The sequence below is a fragment of the Otolemur garnettii genome, unplaced genomic scaffold (genome assembly GCF_000181295.1).
Source record: "Otolemur garnettii isolate 467f Iridium unplaced genomic scaffold, OtoGar3 scaffold00122, whole genome shotgun sequence".
NCBI classification, from domain to species: Eukaryota; Metazoa; Chordata; class Mammalia; order Primates; family Galagidae; genus Otolemur; species Otolemur garnettii.
The window spans coordinates 3,538,207-3,560,798 of record NW_003852517.1 but is presented as its reverse complement, the minus strand read 5'-3'; the positions used below and the strand labels follow the sequence as shown (position 1 = coordinate 3,560,798).

Genomic DNA, 22,592 nt, shown 5'->3' with positions numbered 1-22,592 from the left:
ATATATCAAATTTTCATAAAGATAAATTAGGGGCAAATTATTTCACACCTTTTCCTTCTTTGTCACTTACTCTCCTTCCCCCTCCCACTTTCCTTCTGTCCTTTTCCCCTCTGGTTATTTTCCTGCCTCCTTCGAGGATTGATATAAACCCTCCAGGTTTCTCTCTCAGGCTTTGGTTTTACTGAACTGAAATCCTTTCTGTTTATGAACTGGGGGGAACCTTTGTCATAGGAGATAAACTCACCTACCACCTGCCTCCAAAGAAATCCATGCGTGGAGCCAAATGAGGAAAGCATTTCTCAAGGGATTGGCTGCATCTGAAAGCTCTGACATCTGGGGGTTTCCACTTTCTAACTGTCCTGACTAGATCAACTTCAACTAAAGTCCAACTTCATTAGTTGACAAACTCTATAGAGTAAATCTCTCTATGCCTCAGCTTCCTTTGGAGTAAAACTTTATGTCCTGTCAACTTTACAGAGTTGTTGGGGGAAAAAATGTGGAAGAAAGTACAAGGAAAGCATGACTCACAGATAAAAGAATGTCTACTGCACGGTCTAAGCAGTAGCACCCAGTCCAGCGTGGAGGTATTCAGGCCAGGTTTATTGAAAGGGGAGGGTGACCTGCCTGGGCAGTACATCTGTGCCCAGGAGCGGTTAGAGACTCCTTTTACATGGGGCCATAGAGGGTGGGCAAATTCTATAGCTTGCGAAGAAACTTAGGATCTTTGGTTTGAACTTCTCAGAAGGTGGGCTAGCCAGGTCCATTGTCTTAGGAGGAGAGGAAAGGAGTGTTCGTGGAGGGCTGTGTTAGGCTCCCCCAACATCCACTACCTATGCTTCATCATAGGAATGTCACCCAGAAATATCAAGGACAGAATATGTGAACATGAAACTGAACAGAATAAAATTGTCTTTAGGGAGGGTTTGGAGCCAGGAACACTAAGTGTTTTAAATCAAGAATTACCCTATTTCCTGGCTCGGCGCCTATAGTTCAACAGCTAGGACACCAACCACATACACGGAGCTGGCAAGTTTGAATCCAGCCTGGGCCTGGCAAACAACAATGACACTTACAACAACAACAACAACAAACAGCTGGATGTTGTGGCAGGTGCCTGTAGTCCCAGCTACTTGGGAATTTGAGGCACGAGAATCGCTTAAACCTAAGAGCTTAAGGTTGCTGTGAGCTGTGATGCTATAGCACTCTACTGAGGGTGACATAGTGACTGTCTCAAGAAAAAAAAAAAAAAGAATTACCCTATTCCCACCCACACGGGGAGAAAGGAAAGGCTGGCAAAGTGGCCGTGATTCATGAGATAAAAATGTCACTGTCCTAACTGATGTACTTTGGTTTTGAAAATACTATAAAGACAAAGCCATCTAGACAACTGAGTTGGAAGAACACAGAGGGAAGGGCAGGATTTGCAAAGGAAATCCTGGGGAAGCAGAGGTTCTGTGACATAAGTAAAGTTGTTCTATGTACAGTTGAAAGAAATGAAGCAACCAATGCTCTATCAAGTGAAAACAAATTAAATTATGCTTTAAAAAAGAGTGGACCCATGAATGGATTAATAAATTGTGGTATATGTATACCATGGAATATTATGCAGCCTTAAAAAAGATGGAGACTTTATCTCTTTTACATTTACATGGATGGAGCTGGAACATATCCTTCTTAGTAAAGTATCTCAAGAGTGGAAGAAAAAATATCTCATGTACTCAGTACTATTATGAAACCAATTTATAATCAGTCACACTTTCATATGAAAAATAGATCATAACTATGGCCCAAGATGAAGGAGGGGATAGGGAAGAGAAGGGGGAGGTCAGATCAAGGGAGGGTGAATGGTGGGATCATAATGCTAGGGTACATGCGGATCTATTAGTATAGAGTATAAATGTCTTAACACAATAACTAAGTAAATAAGATGAGGTATATATTAACCAGTGTGATGTAAGCATTCCTAATTCTTTTCTTTTTTTTTTTTGATACAGAGCCTCAAGCTGTCGCCCTTGGTAGAGTGCTGTGGCTTCATAGCTCTCAGCAATCTCCACCTTCTGGGCTCAATCGATTCTCCTGCCTCTGCCTCCCAAGTAGCTGGGACTACAGGCTCCTGCCACAGAGCCTGGCTACTTTTTGTTTGCAGCCAGCATTGTTGTTTGGCAGGCATGGGCTGGATTCAAACCCTCCAGCTCAGGTGTATGTGGCTGGTGCCTTAGCCACTTGAGCCACAGGCACCAAGCCAGCATTCCTAATTCTATAGGAAATCAGCACATTGTGCCCCATAAATGCATTAATGTAAAAAAATAATAATAATAAAATAAAAAATGGATAAAGATTTAAAAAGAAAGATAAAGAAAAAAAGAGAGAGAGAGAGAATGGCCCAGTTCAGTGGTTCACACCTGTGATCCTAGCACTCTGGGAGGCCAAGGCAGGACTGTTGGAACTCAGGAGTCTGAGACCACCATGAGCAGGAGCAAGATCCCATCTCTACTAAAAATAGAAAAACTAGCTGGGTATTGTGATGGGTGCCTGTAGTCCCATCTACTCTGGAGGCTGAGGCAGGAGGATCACTTAAACCCAGGAACCTGAGGTTGCTGTGAACTAAGCTGATCTAATGGCACTCTAGTCTGGGGCAAGAGTAAGACTCTATCAAAACAAAATAAGAAGAAAGAAAAAGACAGAAAGAAAGGAGAGAGAGAAAGAAAAAAAGAAGAAAGGAAGGGAGGGAGGGAGAGGAGAGAGAAATTGTGACACTTGTTAGTGACAAAGAAAGAACTCAGTAAAAAGCTAGAAAGAGGAGTAAATCTTTCAATCAAGAAGACAACAAAAGCTTTCTGGTAACTCCGTGGCACCATCTCTCCACTCACACCCACCACCACATTCAAATCTTGATCAGGTTTCACCCTGAGGATGCGTAGGAGAAATTTCAGTGTTCTTGAATTACTCATTTCCTAACGTCAATTGATGAGCAATATCATGGGAGTAGAAATCACAAGATGAGTTTTATTTCCTGTCTGGAAAAAAAAAAAAGTAGGAAGAACAAATAGTTGTTTTTGTTGGGCTCCCCTAGTGATTACACAGATGTGACCTCATACTAATTCAGAAAGAGGAAATAGAGAACCAAGAGAGGAGAACTGGAGCATCTGATTGGCAGGAAATACTAAATCCTGCAAACTGGATGTGGTTCATAAGAGTAAAAATGTCATCTAATTAGATGATTTATTTCACTTTTAAAAACGTTTTTTCTTTCGGAGCCTGGTAGCTCACATCTATAACCCTAGCCTGGGAGGCCGAGGCAGGTAGATAGCCTGAGATCACAGGTTCGAGACCAGTCTGAGCAAGAGCCAGACCTCCATCTCTAAAAAAAAAAAAAGAAGAAAGAAACAGCCAGGTGTTGTGGTGGGCACTTATAGTCCCAGCTACTTGGATGGCTGAGGCAAGAGAATCGCTAGAGCCCAGAGTTGGAGGTTGCTGTGAGCTATGACACCATGGCAGTTTACCAAGGGTGATAGAGTGAGACTCTGTCTCAAAAAAATATTTTTTTTCTGAGAAAATAGCAGGATTTTTATTGTCAAAATGAGAGATCATGACAGGAGACACAAATAAATTAATGGTTCTGATAATTTTAGACTCTAAGGCATCTCTTTAGAGGGTCAGCTCCTTATGTACTGATAGATAAAATACTATCCAATACAAAAAAATGAGGGTTTGAGACAGCGTTCAAGAGCAGGACTGAACAGGTGCACAGTGAGGAGAAAGAAAAAGGCCGTTTCCTTATTTCCTTTCCTCAGTAATGTTTGTGTTCCATAAAAGTATGAGGTTCATTTTGGTGACAAATACTTTCATGTAGGAAATTTGTATTTTTCTATCTCCTTTCCCTAAAATGTTTCAGGCCCTGACCTAATAATGATAAACAAGGCAGTCAAAATAAGGTAGCATTACTTTCACATGAACTGAAGACTATACTCTGTTATCATCTTTACTTAAAAAGTTTAACATCCATTTATCCATACTAATCAGTTCACTGAATTTTTCTCCTTTAGGAAGTTTTCAACCAAAGTAGAGTTAAGCTCCCATTAAAGTGCAAGAAAGGATATGCAAGCCTAGTGTTTGTTCTGTAGCATACAAAAGCAGTATCCCTCAAACGGCCCTGGCCCAAGAGGTACCACATAAAGAACTGGCTGCAGGATGAAGCGGATCCCATTGGTGAGAGGTGTAAGTGGCGGCACCCAGAGAGGAGACTGAAGTGGAGATGTTCAGGCCAGGTTTATTGAAAGGGAAAGGTGACCCACCTGGGCATTGCAAAGATGGTATGTACAGCAGTTAGAGACCCCTTTTATCATAGAAGGTGGGCAAATTCCAGAGCTTCCACAGAAAGTTAGGGTCCTTCGGCAGGAACTTCTCAGGGGTGGGGCTAAATAAGTCCTTTGTCTTAAGAGGAGAGAAAGAAGAAGAGAAAGGGGTGGGAAGGAGAAGAGGAGGAGAAGGAAGAAGGGTTCATATATGGTTACATTAGGACCCCCAACAATTAGGCCTACCAAAACACAAGAAAACTCCAGTTTCAACCTAGAAAGAGAGGTCTATGCCAGTCTTTAACTGTACCCAGGTCTTAAATAGATCTTAGGCCCACCTCACTGACACGGCGGGTACACAGAACCAGCCCCGTCAAGAGGCCCAAAGTTGCCTACACTAGTCGGTGAGCACCTCTCTGCCATGATGTCTCAGTGCTCACATGGATGGTGATATAAAAGAATCAAGAAGCCTGGGTTTTTGGAATAGCACAAACAAATTGCCTAGTAAGTAATGATCAAGCTCCTCTCTAGGGTAAATGATTCAAAAATAGGCAATGAAGTCCCTCATACACCACTGCTGTGATTTAATCTAACTTTAAAGGTTATGAAAAAATGGCTTCCTCCCATACAGAAAGGGTAAACTTGGCCTTCATTTTTCTCAAAAACCAATTATGCCTCCAACTCTAGCCTCAATTTAAGAGGTTTTTAAAAAATGCATCTTTCCTATGTCAGAGCCAAGGTAAAAGACAAGCAGGGCACAAGAAACCCACTATTTAGTTTCTGGAATAGAAAGAGCTCTAGAAACCAGTGGGCATGAACACATTCAAGTCACAGATGTGGGATTATGGGTCTGTGGGGTTGTTTCTTCCTCTCCATCACCGGGATGTCCATCATGGGCAGCTTGAAGGTTGCTGGATCTTCAGCCATTCGGGTGGCCTACACTTGGATCAGTTCCACTGGAGAGGGTTTCTGGGCTCCTGGGTGGGCCTGGGTGGCAAAACTTCCCAAATCATACTTCTAGAGGGATCTTGGTTCAAAGAGGCTCCATTTATCTGACAGGTTTCTGTCCTTCTCTCCACTTGCAGAACCCATGATGCAAAGATTTGGGCCAGGAAAGGCTGTGGAAGAACCAGAAGTGAACCAGCCTCTGGACCTCTGTTTAGGTGAAGAAGGAGCGTGCAGCGGGGGCTGGTCTTGCTGCCTCAGCTGATCAAGGGCTGACACAAGCCGCTTCTCTTCTTTTGTCATCTCTCTACTCCATAGCTTTAGTTTGTGCAGTGCTTCTGCCCCTAGAAGGTCTCCTCAGTTTTAAGGCTCTTATGCAGTGTGTAGCTAACATCTCTCAGGCCTGCCTGTTGCTCAAAATGCTAAATGCTTGCCTAGGTCTGTTTTGTGATCAGAGAATTCACGATGACCTGGGCAGCTTTTGCCTTCACCACCAGTATCTTGTCCATATTACCAATGGCCCATGACAGGTCATGGTGAGGGAGGATATGTGGCCTCTCCTTCCTCCACTGGCTTCAGGGGATGCTGCCCATGTCTGATGGAGGAGGAGTCAGGGGCATAGTGTCCTTGAGGGAATCATCACAGCTGCATGCCTGAAGGCATACTCCAGTGGCAGGGACATCGTGCCTAGAGGCCCATAGGCTCAACAGCAGGGACTTCATGCTGTCCTGAAGCCATTGAAAGATGGGGATTCAGTTGCTTTTTCTATATAGAACTGCAATCTGAGGCCCTGACAGCACAGAGAAGTTATGTGATGACAATGCTGACAGACAGGTGTTAATGAGGATCATCGTCCAGCAGCTATAAAACTTCCCAGGAAGGGCCCATCCACAGGTTCTATTCTGCTGCCTCTGCAGAGCTGCAAGGTCCAATACTAAAGTGGCTCTGAGGACCCACATCTCCTGAGAGGTTGTGCTGCACTTTGGGTCCAAGCCTTGGTGAGTGTGGAGGCAACAGCAAAGGTCTCTGGACTGACCAGGGAACACCAGCTCCACTTTGGAAAATATTATAAAATATATTGAACACTCAGAATACTTTAAAGACTAATACTTGTACCTAATCACTTTATCAAACATTTTGTCATATTTATTTCAAATCTTTTAAAAGAAAGGATAAATTACAAATAAACTTAATCCTCTTTCTAGCATCTTCCCCCTTCCAGGCCCAGAAAAAGGTCACTATGTTTACCATTTTCATATTTCATATTTTGTTACATACACCTACATTCACATAGTATTGGATTTCAAGCTTTCCAATTGTATATTAAGCACTATTCTCTGAAACTTCACATTAATTACACACAGGTTTAGTTCACTCACTTATTTAATTGTTGTATACACATACCATTCTCCTGTTGATAATCATTTACTTTATCAAAACTTCATTTTGAAAAGCTCCAATATTTTTGTACATATTTTTGTCCACTGAAAAAACCTACAAGCAGAGCAGTGCCTGTGGCTCAGTGGTTATAGCGCCAGCCCCATATACCAAGGGTGATGGGTTTGAACCCGGTCCCGGCCAAAATGCAACAAAAAATAGCTGGGCGTTGTGGAGGGTGCCTGTGGAGCTACTTGGGAGGCTGAGGCAAGAGAATCACTTAAGCCCAGGAGTTGGAGGTTGCTGTGAGCTGTGACACCATGGCACTCTACCGAGGGTGATAAAGTGAGACTGTCTCTGAAAAAAAAAAATACCTAGAAGCAATGACCATAAATGTAGCAATAAATACTCCTGGAACCCAGATTGTACCCTTTACAAAGCACTGTCCAATAAAAGGAATCAGAATTTCATGGGAAAATGGCTAATTCCAGGTTGGGAAGAAGAAATATAAAATACAATCTTGGGATATCTTATTATTCCCTAAAGAAAAAAAGCAAACCACTGGGATTGTATTAAAAGGATTCAGAATTCAACAGACATCCTTTCATTGGTCAAAACTGAGATAATTTGAGGATTAAAAAGAATTCTCCAATGCTTTCAAAACACCAAACAGGTTAAATAAAATGCATGAGTTCATTTTGATGCTTAAAATACAATTTTTTTAAAAAACTCTACTTTTAGAGGATATTAAGGAATCAACTTATTCTATTGAAAATTAGTATACAAAGAAAAAAATCAAATGTTCATCCAAAAGAATTTGAACCTCAGTAGAACGGACCTTTAAACAACACAGGTGTTAAGGACTCCAACTCCCTTCACAATCAGAAATCCCTGTATAGCTTTTCACTCCCTAAAAACTAAACTACAAATAGCCTATGGTTGACCAGAAACTACCAATAACATAAACAGTTGACTGACACATATTTTTTACGTTAAACATGTTACATACTGTTTTCTTATTATAATGTAATCTAGAGGAAATAAAATGTTAAGAAAATCATAGGAGGAGAAAATATATTTACTTTCATGAAGTGGAAATGAATCATTTCAAAGACATTTCATCCTCATTGTCTTCATGTTGAATAGGCTGAGGGGAACAAGGAAGAGCAGAGGCTGGTCCTGCTGCCACAGGGGAGGCAGAGGAGGACCAAGATCAGTGTGTAAGTAGACCTGTGTAATTCAAACTCATGTTGATCAAGAGTCAACTGTATAACAAATCATTGATGAGAAGTTTTTTTTTTTTTTTTTTTTGCAGTTTTTGGCCAGAGCTGGCTTTGAACCCGCCACCTCTGGTATATGGGGCCAGGACCCTAATCCTTTGAGCCACATTTGCCACCCATGAGAAGTTTTCTTTATAGAAATACTCCTATTAATAAATGCAGAAGAAATGATGCATTATCACCTTGAAATGCTCTGTCTCAATCATTTAGGCTGCTATGACAGAATACCATAGACTGAGTGGCTTAAACAAACACACTTATTTCTCACAGTTCGGGAGAGTAGAAGTCTAAGATCAAGGAGCATGCAGATTTGGACTCTAGTGAGAACACACTTCCCAGCTTGTAGACAGCTGCCTTCTTATTGTATCTTCACATGGCACATGGCAAGTATGCTGATCTCTTCTTATAAGGGTGCTAATCCCATCATCAGGGCCCCACCCACATGACCTCATGTAAACCTAATTATCTCCCAAAGACCTTACCTCCTAAAACCATCACATTGGGGTTAGAATTTTGACACATAAAAAAAATTGTTTTTGAGACAGCAACCTCAAACTCTTGAGCTCTAGTGATTCTCTTGCCTCAGCCTCCCCAGTAGCTGGAACTACAGGCACTTGCCACAATGCCCCACTATTTTTAGAGATGGGGTCTTGCTCTTGCTCAGGTTGGTCTCAAACCTGTAACCTCAGGCAATCTACCTGCCTTGGCCTCCCAGAGTGCTAGGATTATACAAAAATCCCAGAGTGCTAGGAAAAAACAAACATTCAGCTCATAGCACCATCTAATGAAAGAGTAGATCTGAGAAATGATTATTAATTGCTGCTAAAACCATTAGCTAATGGTATTCTTGACATGGATGAATCAGGCTGTAACACCTGGACCACTGATCAATCTTAGCACAAGAGATGGAATTGCAAATTAGTACAATGTCTATGGAAATTAGTATGGAGATTCCTCAAAGAAGTAAATGTAGACTTACCATTCCATCCAGCAAACCCTCTACTGGGTATCTACCTAAAGGAAAAGAAGTTATTTTGTAAAAAAGACAGCTGCCCTCAAATGTTTATTGCAGCACAATTTACAATTGCAAAGATGTGAAATCAACCTAAGTGCCCATCAATTCATGAATAGATAAAGAAAGTGTAGTATATGTCTACCATGCAGTACTACTCAGCCATATAAAGAAGTGAAATAATGTCATTTGCAGCAACTTAGATGAAACCAGAGATCATTATCTTAAGTGAAGTATCTCTGAATGAATGAACAAACACCGCATGTTCTCACTAATGAGTGAACAATGGGTACACAAAGGCACAAGGAGATGTAAAGGACTTCGGAAACCAAGAAGGGGGATAGATAGGAAGAAAGTAAGGGATAAAATCTTACCTATTAGGTACAATAAACATTACTTTGGTGAAAAACACACTAAAAGCCCTGACATAGCATTATACAAGGTATCCACAAAACAAAAACATTTGTATGTCCTTAATATTTTGAAATAAACAAATAAATAAAATCTTAGAACAAGAGAGCCAATCATTGTCTGCCTCCAGATGGAAGAACACACCACCACCTATGCAATCACCTTGCCAAAAAATCAAACCTGAACCTGATCAATCCTTTAGATCAACACTATTCAATGAAATATAGTATAAACCACATATGTAATTTTAAATTTTTGACTAGCACATTAAAAAAGTAAAAATAAATCGATGAAAATAATTTTAATATTTTATTTAACCCAATATACCAAACATCGTTGACATTGTCCCTGAAACATATAATGAGTATAAAAATAATTAACATTTTACATCTTTTTTTTTTGTACCAAGTTTTAGAAATCTGTTGTGCATTTGACATGTAGAGTGCATGTCACAATGAGACTAGCCACAGTCAAGTGCTCAAAAGCCACCTGGATGCTGATTCAACAAACCAACAGGAAAAAAGTAGTGAGATGATGGAGGAGATGTGAGTACTGTGTAGGTATTTGGTTATAGTGAGAGCTTATTAATTAGTTTTAGATGCAATAATAGTACTGTGTTTAAATATTTTAAGGAAGTCCTTATCTTTTAGATACATATTGAAAGATTAACAAAAGAAATTATAAAACACCTGGGATTTGCTTCTTAATAATCCAGTAGTGTCAGTAAGGGGAGTGAATGAAAATGTACAAGACTTGAGATTGGCCATGAGCTGATTGGTTGACTAAGAAAATGACACCAGCTTGCTATTTAATGTTACTGTCAAAGAATAGAGAGGGTCTTGTTCATTGAACCCACTGCAAATGAGATAATGGAATTAGGATTAGCTGTTATTACTGTCAGTCACTTCTGACCCCAGGGGAGGTTATAACAATGGCCAGAATGCCTCCTCCTGACTGTGAAGCAGACGCACAATTATGGGCCTATGTCATCCCCACTGTTGAAGATTAAAAAAAAAAAAAAAAAAAAAAAAGATTGTGGCTCTAAATATGCTCAGTTACATGAAAAAAATGAAGAAATTTCAGCTGCTCTCAGGGAAGAAAATAAATGTTTCCAATGAGTGTGAGCAAGAGTATTCTTGGGAGAGAAGCTAGCATGGTAGAGACAGCATGAACCTAAAATAAACCTCCAAAGGGAAGTTAAAGCTCACAGGGAGAAGACTGGAGCTCTCCATCCTCTCAAATCTCTTTCCTTCTGATACTAAACTTTGGAGGTCTGGGTTTTGTTTTATCAAAGAAGGCAATGATCCTTTCCTTTGTGTCACTCTCGCAGCCTCATCTGTCAACAAATTGCGAATAATAGAATGAATGATGGAAGTGTAATCAGTCAGAGGCAACATGGCCCTGTGGGAAGAACCGGTCAAATCTGGGAGGATCTCTCAGGCCATTTTATCAGTGGCCTGGAGCATTTTTCCCTTAGTAAAATTCTACAGATCATTTTTAAAATTACCAAGTCAACTATTTTCTCTGTTGTCCCCATAAGTACAATAGATTCATATTCATCAAACTGCATCTTCTTATTTTAGTTGAGAACACAAGGTGAGAAAGACTTTCACAGTTTTCATGTCATAGCACTTTGTATATCCCACCAGCAAAATGATTACTATGCTGTTTTGTAATGAAGTGTTTATTTCTTCCAGTAAGCTATGATTTCAAAAGCAAAAATCCTGACATTTTCACCTGTGAACCTCCACCAGCCAGAAAATGTAGGACACAGTAAGGAGGCAATACATGTTTAAATGGACAGATCATCCATTCAACAAATGTTATTGAACATCCAAATAGATTAACAGTATGAAATGGCAACTTTTTAAATCTTTGTACCTCCAACTGAACACTCCTATCACGGTTGCTTAGCTAGGATCTCATCCCTGACTTCAAAATCACACCATAAGTTATTTTACAGTCACTCTAACCCATATGGCCACGACTCTGAAAAATTCATAACCAGAACTACTTAACTTGACCACCTCATAAGATATGGATTTAAATGACTTTTTATTGTTTTCTAAAAGTTAAAGTGAACATACAATGCTATCATTATGAACACTCTGCTAACTGCGCTGCCCAGTCAGAACTCCTTTCCTGAACTCCATTTCCAAATGTTGCTCCAAAACGGTTTTGAGTAAATGCACTGTCTTTAGAAAAGACCTCTACCTCCTGTAATTATCTTAGACATCCATACTAAATTGCCTTTTTCAAAATTCTGTTTAAAAAAAAAAATCAGAGAAGGCTGGGCATGGTGGCTCATGCCTGTGATCCTAGCACTCTGGGAGGCTGAGGCAGGTGGATTGCCTAAGCTCATGAGTTCAAGACCAGCCTGAGCCAAAGTGAGACCTTGTCTCTAAAAATAACCAGGCATTGTAGCAGGTACCTGTAGTCCCAGCTACTCGGAAGGCTGAGGCAAGAGAATTGTTGAGCCCAAGAGTTTGAGGTTGCTGTGAGTTATGATGCCATAGCACTCTACTGAGGGCAACAAGGTGAGACTCTGTCTCAAAAAAAAAAAAAAATCAGATATATGACTCAGTAGAAACACATTTGTTAAGAGTAGTCAGGTTTATTGTTCTTATAGCCAATGTATTTCCTTGTTGCGGCCCTCAAGTGTCAGTGATAGCAGCACTGCCTTTGACCCAGATATTCCTGAAATCAAAAGTAATTTTAAACAGTTCTTTGACTGTTCCAGCCCTGTTTACTCAAGTATAAAATCAGAAAAATCATACTTTTGGTAGGGGTTATAGATTTGCTGACTTGATATGAAAAACACTCATACAGAATTAGAGATACTCCAGGCATCCAGCTAATAGGCAAACTCTACTTGCTAATTTGGCCTACTGTTCTATTCCATGGTAATGAATAGACACTGAATATAGTGCGCTAACGTTTTGATTTTCTTTATCTATAGATATTGTCATCTGGTGATTTTTTTACCTTCATTTATCTCTTAGGACAGTTCTTTTATGGTTAGAATATGGTTTGATAGGCTCTATGAGTAAAGTGAAACATTTTAACTCTATACAGAATATATATAATTTTAATTTGCTCTTGGTTTTTAAATCCAAGAGGATTGGTGATATCTATGGAGCTTTCTCATTCTCATTCCCAAGTGTCCAGAGAGTTGGAAGAGAATATATTTTTCTTGACTAGATGAATGCACAAATGCTAGGTATCAGAGAGAATTAGGATAAAGAAGATGTGGATGACTAAGCAGTACCCCTGGTGCCAAGATATTGGGAATAATTCCCTGATCAAGATGTTGGTGTGTGCTGATTGGCTGGAACAAATTCCACAGATCATCAAGGACCCATGAGAAGAAAGGGATCACCTGATGGAGCCCTGGAAAATGAACACAATGCTCACTCCTTCCCCTCTTCTGATAAAAACCAGCAAACCACACTGCTGGTGGGAATGCAAATTAATTCATCCTTTTTGGAAAGACATCTGGAGAACACTTAGAGAACTAAAAATAAATCTGCCATTTGATCTTCTAATTCCTTTATTAGGTACATATCCAGAAGACCAAAAATCACATTACAACAAAGATATTTGTATCAGAATGTTTATTGCAGCCCAATTGCTGCTAGGTCATGGAAGAAGCCCAAGTGCCCATCAACCCATGAATGGATTAATAAGTTGTGGTATATGTATACCATGGAATATTATTTAGCCCTAAAGAAGGATGGAGACTTTAACTCCTTCATGTTTACATGGATGGAACTGGAAAATGTTCTTCATAGCAAAGTATCTCAAGAATGGAAGAAAAAGTGTCCAATGTACACAGCCCTATTTTGAAACTAATTTATAGCTTTCATAGGAATGTTATAACCTAATTATAGCCTTAGAATATGGGGAGGGGTAGGGAGAAGGGAGGGGAGGGGGTGGATGGGTGTAGGGAGGGTGATTAGAGGGGTTTATCCTACAAGGGTACAAGTGAATCTTTCTAAAACCAGAGTATGAATGTCTTAACTCAATAATTGAGAAAGTGATATGAAGGCTACATTGACCAGTTTGATGAGAGTATTTCAAAATGTGTATGAAAACACCACACTGTACCCTGTGATTGCATTAATGTACACAGCTATGATTTAATTAAAAAAACAAACAAACAAAAAAACAGCAACCCGGATGGTACCTGTGGCTCAGTGGGTAGGGCGCCGGCCCCATACACCGAGAGTGGCAGGTTCAAACCCAGCCCCGGCCAAACTACAATAAAAAAAATAACCAGGCATTATGTCAGGCGCCTATAGTCCCAGCTACTTAGGAGGCTGAGGCAAGAGAATCAACTAAGCCCAGGAGTTCGAGGTTGCTGTGAGCTGTGTGACCCCATGGCACTCTACCAAGGGTGATAAAATGAGACTGACTCTACAAAAAACCCCCAGCAACCCATAAAAATTATAAAGGTATAATTATGAGAGGTTCATAGTCCAGAGAAGAGATTATTATTGACAGAGTACATAGGAAAAGGTTTGGTCTATATGATCTTCCTAAGCTGGTCTTGAGACATCTTTTGCCAAATCTCTTGATGCCTATGGTTATAATAATGAGATCAATGAAGCGAATCATCTCTGTATTCAAGAATCAGTATCCTAGCAGCTGAAGAGGCTATAGCCACTACCAAAGTGGCAATGATAATAGTGTCTATACAGACACACACATGTCATCCTAGCACCTTGGGAGGCTGAGGCAGGAGGATTGCTTGAGGCCAAGAGTTTGAGACCAGCATGAGCAAGAGCAAGACAGTATCTCTACTAAAAATAGAAAAATTAGCCAGGCATGGTGATGTGCACCTGTAGTCCCAGCTACTAGGGAGGCTGAGGCAGGAGGATCACTTGAGCCCAGGAGTTTGAGGTTATAAGGAGCTGTGATAATGCTGCTGCCTTCTAGCCTGGGCAAGAGTGCAAGGCCTTGACCCCTTCCCCAAAACTAAAAATATAAAAAAGTCTCTACAGCACCTAGTGTGTAAAGTAGGGGCTATTTTAGAGGGCTGAGACTACATTGAGGCAGAACAAGACGTAAGGATGTAGAGGAGGGCTGGAGCTGAGGAAGGAAACCTAGACTCCCATTCCAGACTTGCTTCTCATTTCCTGTCGGACCTGGCATCAGCCACACTGTCTGGGCCTGGGTTCTGCCTCTATAAAATGAGGGCGCTGGGTAAATGATCTGTAACATTGCTGCTGGCTCTAAAATTATATTCTGTGTGTCACCAGTGAAGCCTCTTTCTGACAAGGAGAAAGACTAAGCTATTTTTTTCCTCCTTTCTACAATTTAAATGTCCTTTTGCTTTTCATTTATATGTAAATGTATGAGTCTTTGACCAAAACAAAATTATCATCTCTGGGTCACTCCTCAGCCCTCTCATCATTAAAATGCAGTGCAGATTTCTGTAGCCAAAAAGGGAAAAGGGAAGAGTATTAAGCCTTCCCTACCTTCCAGTCCCACAGCAGCATGGAGTAATTATGGCGGTAGCCCAGAGGGCAACCAGGAGAGGTGGTCACTCAGAGAAGTTCAGCCTGGCATAGGCTTCCACCTACTTCTGGCCTCTGCTCGCAAAGGACAACAGATGCTCTGTATAACAAAACACAATTTAGGAAGTCAGGGAGTGAGATGGGAAAATCCTGATCTTCTCCGTTGGAGTACTGGGTTCAAATCCTGGATACTCTGCTTTGTATCCTTGAGTAACTCAACCTCTGAGCCTAGTTTCTCCTCTATAAATTGGAGAAGATAACATTGACCTTGAGCAATAAAGAAGGTAATATGCAAAAGTACTGAAATATTGAGCAAGTGATAATGAAAAGAGAAATGGGACAAGCGATGTGTCAAATAAAAACGGAGAGGCAGAGGGCATACTGTAGGCATGTGGCAAGAAGAAAATTAGTTATGCATTCCCGCGTGGACAAATACATTGCAAGCTGGAAGAATATTGAGGAATCGTCTTTCCCTTACAGAGCTGATAGTCTGGTTGGAAGATGGGGCTCACAGAATCAAAGCCCCGAGGAAACCAAGTGTCTAGAGCACATGTTGATGCCTTCATGGATGAGGAAGCCGGAACCAAAAGAAGCCCAACTCTTCCAACTTTGAAACCTTTTCAAGTTTTTATGGAAGATAAGTTCTTGAGCAGGACCTTGGAGAAAGGGTAAGATTAAAATATGACCATTTGGAAAAAGAGGAAAAGCCCATGGTAATTGGATGGGGTCAGATGATAGCAAGCTTAGAAATTCAGGTTGCCACTTAACCTTGGTCTGGAGGGTATTGGGGAGCCACCGAAGGTGTTTAGTAGGGAGTATCCCAGTGAAGATAATATCCATGAATGCTTAGCCTAGGAGGAGTGAATGGTAGAAGTTCAAGAGGTAGAGAGTGCAGCTGGGAAGGACAAGCAGGGGTGAGGGCAGGATAGGTGGTAATCTTCCTTGAATCAGGCCTCGACTGCCCTCCCCCCAACCCCAGCCAGTAACCAAGTCCTGTTGATTCTCCCCCCAATATCTGACAGCCATCCTTTATTTCCATGTATTACATCTTTCATCCAAGGAATAAGTTGTCCAGATGGATTTGGCTGGAAGACAGGTGCCATTGACATAGGCAATGGAGTTCAAGAGGAGAAACATCTTACTGAAGGAAGATAGACAGTAAATTTGGGTTTTGACATGTTGGATATGCAGTAATACCTAAATGTTCAGGTGGAAAAGTAAAGTGGAACTTTACTTTTTCAACATGACTGGAAGGGATGTTTTACCAAAAAAAGAAAAACAGAAACAAAAAACCCATGAAATAGGAGGGTCTAAAAAAGAAAAAATGAACATACTGTCACTCTCTTTTTTTCCCTTCTGATGTGTAATTACTATGTGGGAACTGAATTTATCCCCATAGTTTGTGTTTTCTTTCGCTAGCGTTATGGAGAACAATAAATGGAATTGTGATGGAAAGGTTAAGTGTGTTCAAGTAAAAACTAAATGAGTAGGAAATGGGAAATGATGGAAAATTGAGTAAATATTTTAGCTTTGGGGGAGGGATGTGAAAAACTGGTATCTACTACATAATTGGATTCGATGAAGGATTTACAACCAACAATTCTAAGACAATATTTTAATGCTTTGGAAGGAAAACAGATCCTCAGAGGGGAGGCCATTTTCCCATCCCTCCATGAGAATTAGAGGAAGACTTTACAAGACCACAGAGCTTGCGATGTTCAGTCTTGTGGGCTAATAATCTTGCCTAAATTTCTTCAAAAAAGAAGAGGTCTGAAGATGCTTGCCCTGTTTCTCAGTTATTGGAGTATCCCTTACCCCCTCTCCTTTTGGTTTTTCTGCCCTTGCTTTAATCTCTTCCACCCTCTTGTGCATTTTTGAAAGCAACTACAAAGCAGTGGTTATGAAACAGTTATACCACTTTTGTTTGAAGCAGGGATGATGATGTGGTTTGGGAGGGGAGGGGGAAAAGGACTAAATAAAGTGACTCTAAGCTGTCAAGAAAGAGAAGACCATTAATAGCAACATCTTGATTTTGTTAAGAGACAAGCTGAAGCCATCCAAAGCAGGCAGGGAACAAGGTGATAATAAGAGAAAATGTGTTTTGCAGACAAAGGAGCAGACAGCAGGGGAGAGCGGTTCAGGGAGAAAGGGGAACATTAGGGAAAGTGTGCAGAGAGGACGCTAATCTCTCTGATTCATGGTGGGGGAAGCACAGGGCTGTTTGAACTCCTTGGCAACTTCGGCCTGGTCTCCAAGTGGATTGTGAGGAATGAGAACAAAAGAAAAGTTCACCCTGAGTTCCTCTTGTCAGAGCAGGGGAAATTGCTTTGAGGCCAGCCCTAAAAGATAATGGTAGAAAGTAGAACGAGTCACAGAAGAATAAAAAAATAAAACAATGTGTCAGGACACTGGGAGCTTGCCTAGCATAAAGTGAGATAAAACCACCACTGACAAGACATTCAGCATAGGTCCTACCACGTACTGCTGTGTAAGTCACTTCTCACTAGCACTCAGCTGACTAAAATCTGAAGGTAACGCTTTAGCTACCCTGAAAATACTCGTTCACTTGACAAACAGTAATTGAGATTTCACTACGTTAGCCAGGGCTGTTGCTATTAATGCTGGAAGGTGCAATAGGAGCCCTTATGTCCAGCTGGTTTTGTGAGGCCAGAAAGCATCATTGGAAAGTTACTGGGAAATTGATGCTGACCCTGGAAGGGCACAAGCCCAGCAGAAAATAAGGATGAGATGTAGGCCAGCCAAGGCGGTAACTGGAAAGGAATGTGTGCACATTTGAACTCCTCATTACAGACCAAAGGTTTATGTCCCCTCAAAATGGGCTTGTTGAAATCCTAATCCCCAGTGATGATATTTAGAGGTGGGCCTTTGTGAGGTAATTTAGGACATGAGGGTGGAGTTCTCAAGAATGGGATTAGTGCCCTTATAAAAGCAATCTCAGAGAGTGTTCTAGCCCTCCTTCCACCAGGTGAAGATAGAAAAAGAAGGAAGTAGTCAACATCTGGGAAGAGCTTCCTGGAACCGGACCATGCTGGCACCCTGATCTCAGACTTGGATCCTCCAAATTGTGAGAAATTTCTTCCTTTTTTTAAAAATTTTGAGACAAGTTCACACTCTGTCATCCAGTCTAGGGTACAGTGGTGTCATCATAGCTCACAACAACTTCAAACTCCTGGGCTCAAGAAATTCTCCTGCTTTAGTCTCCTAAATAACTTGGAATATAGATAGGCACCACAACACCCAGCTAATTTTTCTATGTCTTGTAGAGATAGGTCTTGCTCTTGCTTAGGCTGGTCTTGAGCTCTTGGCCTGAATCAATCCCACCCCCAGCCTTCCAAAGTGCTAGGATTATGGGCATAAGCCACAGTACCTGGCCTAATTTCTTTTGTTTATTAAACACCTAGTCTATGATATTGTGTTATATTGTGAACCTAGACATTCTTTAAAGAGAAAAGATGCAAGTGATGGCTACTTTCTTCTCCAGGCCTAAAATTTCTTATCCATAAAACAGAAGATTGAACAAGATGATGCATAACTTCCCTTTTGGCAGATTTAGAGTAGTTCAGGGATTTATCTGAGCATCATGCAATGGGACAACGTGGATTCTCTTAATGTGGAAATCTATCAACAGCTACAGGACTAGAAACTATAGGCACATTTTCTGTTTATTTTTATCAGTGAGAAATTTTTAATACTAAAGATGCCAAAGCCTTCCTTCCAGATTCTAAGCCAGAAGTTGCAAATTAAGTTTTGTTGGGTTAGCAGAATATTTTCAAAAAATTGTTCCAACCTTTAAAACTTGTGAAATTTCACCTGAAAACCAGATTTCTGGCTTCTCTTAAAAGACTAAAATATATGGCAGCCTTGGACCCACACAGCAGCAATTAGCTAGATGTGGGTAGCAGCTGTCCTGTTTAGCTAGGGCACCTGTTCTCTAGTTTGGTCATCTCTACCATTCACCTTAGGGCGACCACAAAACTTGTGCAAACTAGGGCACTTTTGAGAATAAAAGGGGAGAGGGCTGTTAGTAATTACATCTGAACCACAGGCATAAACGAGGATTTTCATAAACTGTAAGAATGTGTGATTATGTGAATTCACACTGCTTACGCTGGGCTTGCCTCATTTTCTCTGCCCGCTGTTACGTGAGTTTTGTGCTCACAAATCAGGGTATCTCATGAGAAAGAAATGAAAGGTATAAAATGAGGAAGAGACTTGAAGGTTGGGGAAAAAATGAGGGAATTAAAAGGAATATGAAAATGAATGCCAATTATAGCAAACCTTTAGGTAAAGGCAAGGCTTGCTGGTGCCTGGCTCAGCAAGTACGTTTGACCTTCCAGGCTCCCTGCCCTACACAGCACTGTCAGTTTTAATAAGCTGTAATCCCGTGGTTACAAGCAAGACTAATCAAACTGCACAGAGCAGCCTGTTCCTAATCAAGACGGCACACTATAATCACTTAACTCTGGTTTCTCAGTGAGCTCCAAGCTGCCCTTACAGAAAAAACACCCTGGATAAGATAGCTGCTTCAGCTTCACACCCTAGCCTTGACCTTTTGACAGTCTTTGAAATTTCCATTAAAATATTTTAATTACACTAATATTTGGTTTAAAAAATGGTTTAAAAGAATATTTTCCCTTCACTTTATTCCAGGGAATAGCAGGCTATTCCTCCCCGAAGATATATAAGAAATCTCAGACTCCTATCGATCACCTGGGTCCCCTTGAAATAATCACAGCCCCCAAACTCTTTCAGCACCACTGAGGGTGTGGTTAGTCTCACATTGGGAAGGAAGGGGAGATGTGAGGACAAGGAGTGTTATAGATAAACCTATAGGTGCCAGCTATTCCCTATTGAGAGGGGTGGAGTCAGGGCTGAGTTGCGGTAAAGCTCCCAAAACACCAAAACCCCAGAGCCAGAAGGCCCCTATATTCAGTCCCTTCAACTCAGGAACAAGTCAAAATAAGTAAATCTATTTAGTGCAATGGTTAACTGTCTCATTTTAGTCAGCTGGAGTTTGAGATGAACCTGGGAGCCGAGTAGTGATAGGCCCTTAGGCAAACTACTCAACCTTCCTAAAATTTCTGGTAGGCCCTGAGGCAGGTAAGTCAACCCTCCAGAAACTCAGTTGTTCTCAGCACAGGAATAATAATACGAACACCTCATAGCTGTGCTCTGAGGAGTCTAAGGGTCAGTGAGTTAAGTATGGAAATCACTTACCATGGTGCCCGGTACATTAAAAATGCTCCATAGATTGTGGTTATTTTTATTTTTATTATGTACTAAGTTAGCCTTAATGTCCCTAATTATAAAGAAACAGGTAAGGAAATCTTCATAATGTGTACCTTTGAATAATAGCCCCTTTTTGGATTCTGCACGTAGTGCAAATGCTCTTAAAACAATGAATATAGAAGAAATAAATACAGAAAAAAAATTTTTCTAATAAACTCTCTGTAACATTTCTGGTATCATGGAAATTTAATATTTGTTTAATAGACTCACTATGACTTACAGAAAGCAAAACACAGTAAATGTTTTTAATAAAAGATGTTTTTTTGGCTATTGCCTTTCATAGATTTACTACATTAAAGAAAAGGAACATTTTTTCAAATGTGCTAATAAGAAAACGACCCAGGAAACTGAACAATATTGGACACAATTTTCAGTGTTTTGAACATAAATAAAACTCATAAATATTACATGGATTCTGGGATATTTACCAATACTCCTCCAACAATGGGGGTGGTAGTAAACAGAAACATGAAAATATGAATAAGACCAATCCAATACATTTCAAAACACTCAGAACCTGGAGAACAGAAACCGTCTTCCATAAGTACCCTTTGCCATTCATGTAGGAGAAGTTTTAGAAATATTCATGAATTTTTGAAATTTATGGATATTCCTATACTATTAGAAAGAAAACCGTATAGAGGGGCTCCCAACACATAAAGCAAACAGCAGCCATATAATAATTAGAAACAACGTTTAGTAATGCCCATTAAATTTTGAAAAAACAGCAAAATATAAGAATATAAAATAAATATATTTCTTACCCCAACCAAAAAAGGTACATCATTTTGGTTTTGCTATTGTTGTTCTTATAAAAACTATATGTGTACATGTGCATGTATGTGTATTCCTTATTGAAAACTTGACAAATACGAAAATGACTTAGGAAGAACCCTCATCACCAGCCTCAGGACCTGCTGATGCCAGTTCACCGACCACTTTAAAATCCTTAGGCCAAATCTCTTGTTAGGCTCTCAAATATCTCTACTGTTGCCTATCTCCAGCACTGTGTCCTTTCTTTTATCAGGCCAATAGTGATTCATAAGCAAGGACAACAAGTAAAGCTATAACTATATCTAAAACTTTTTGTTCCTCAAATTTTAGAGCTAGACAGAATATTGGAAGTTCATTTAGTCCTAGCCACCATGCCTGTTCCCATTTATTCAGGAGGAAATAGGCATGGAGAGCGTAAGTGATGAGCCCAGGTGTCACCACTGAGCAGAACAGAAACTGATGCTCGCTCTGCCAGGCCAGAGCCCTGTCCAAGTGAACACACTACAAATGTATCTTCACAAGTGATGGAGCTATAGTGATTATGTGGTCAGACTATTAACAAGCCTGGAAGGCAGACCCTAGTGGATCTGTACTTACAAATGAAAACCAGGCAAACTTTTGGCTCCTAGCAGGCAACTGCCTTGGCTCTAGAGAGACAAGTCATAAACAGACCATGTGGCCAAATGAAAGAGTGTAACCTGGGCCAACCAATCACAGGAGCAATGTTTGAGCCCAAAATTCCAGGGAGATACAAGTCCAATTAAGTCACAAGAGCCATTTCTGATTGACTTTGTGGCCAGGGCAGCTTGGAAGGCAGAAGTATCCAAAAGAGCCTCCTGAGTATGAAGATCAAAGTCAGCCAGATTCCTCCTCCAGTCTACAGGCCTGTGTCCAGAGGTCAATGCTGCTCAGTCATCTCTTCTGAAGCCTCACTCCAACTCAGTGGCCCCTCAGAATCTCTTACCCCCCCTTCAACGCTGTCCACTCACTCACATCTAAAGTTTATGTTTTTGATTAAATGAATCTCTATAAACTGAAAGAGTTAGCCTAGAAATATTGAAGGTCATAGTTCAATTCTCTCTGATCAATCCAGGTCATTTAAGTCTTCAGAAGAAATCTCTTCACCCTCATGTGGGCAGTTTGACACATACATTCTTTATTTCTTCTGACCTTAGTCCCAAGCATAAATGATTAAAGCTAAGGGCATTTCTTCTTCATTTTGTCCCATGTTCTAACAGCAGTACAGGCTCTGTGTAAAGAGTCAGACTTGTATTCACCAGGTCTCAAGATACTTGCCTGTGGATAAGCTCTTTCAACTGTGCCAGTTTGTCACTTTTTAGTGCTTCCCGGACAGAGTGGAAAAATCCAAAATAGTGTTCAAAGTTGTGCATCATAAGCAGGACCCCAGCCAGCAGCTCATTGGTCACCAGCAGATGGTGGATATACGCACGGGTGTGATTCTTACAGCAGTAGCAGGAACATCCTCTCACCAGTGGGTTAAAGTCCTCCTGGTACCTGACAAAGGAAGTTACAAGGATATTCCAGAAAGTGAGGTACAAGAAATCCACAACCGAGGCTATCTGTTCTGCTGGTGGGGTTACCAAGAGTTAATTACAGCATCGGCAAACATTCAGTGCTGCCCATCTGCTTGAGATGCAATATGGTTAAC

The 22,592-nt window shown here is 40.7% G+C and overlaps 1 protein-coding gene and 1 pseudogene across 1 annotated transcript in view; both read right to left on the bottom strand.

Annotated features, from left to right (window-relative positions):
* Nucleotides 1–5,123: 5,123 nt before the first annotated feature.
* Nucleotides 5,124–5,922, bottom strand: LOC100942639 (annotated as a pseudogene).
* Nucleotides 5,923–20,945: 15,023 nt separating this feature from the next.
* Nucleotides 20,946–22,592, bottom strand: part of QTRT2 (queuine tRNA-ribosyltransferase accessory subunit 2) — a 28,419-nt gene continuing 26,772 nt past the window's right edge. Inside the window, exon 9 of the mRNA XM_003797731.3 lies at nt 20,946–22,438. Within this exon, the coding sequence (XP_003797779.2) occupies nt 22,207–22,438 (232 nt within the window). The 3' untranslated portion in view covers nt 20,946–22,206. The remainder of the gene's footprint in view (nt 22,439–22,592) is intronic.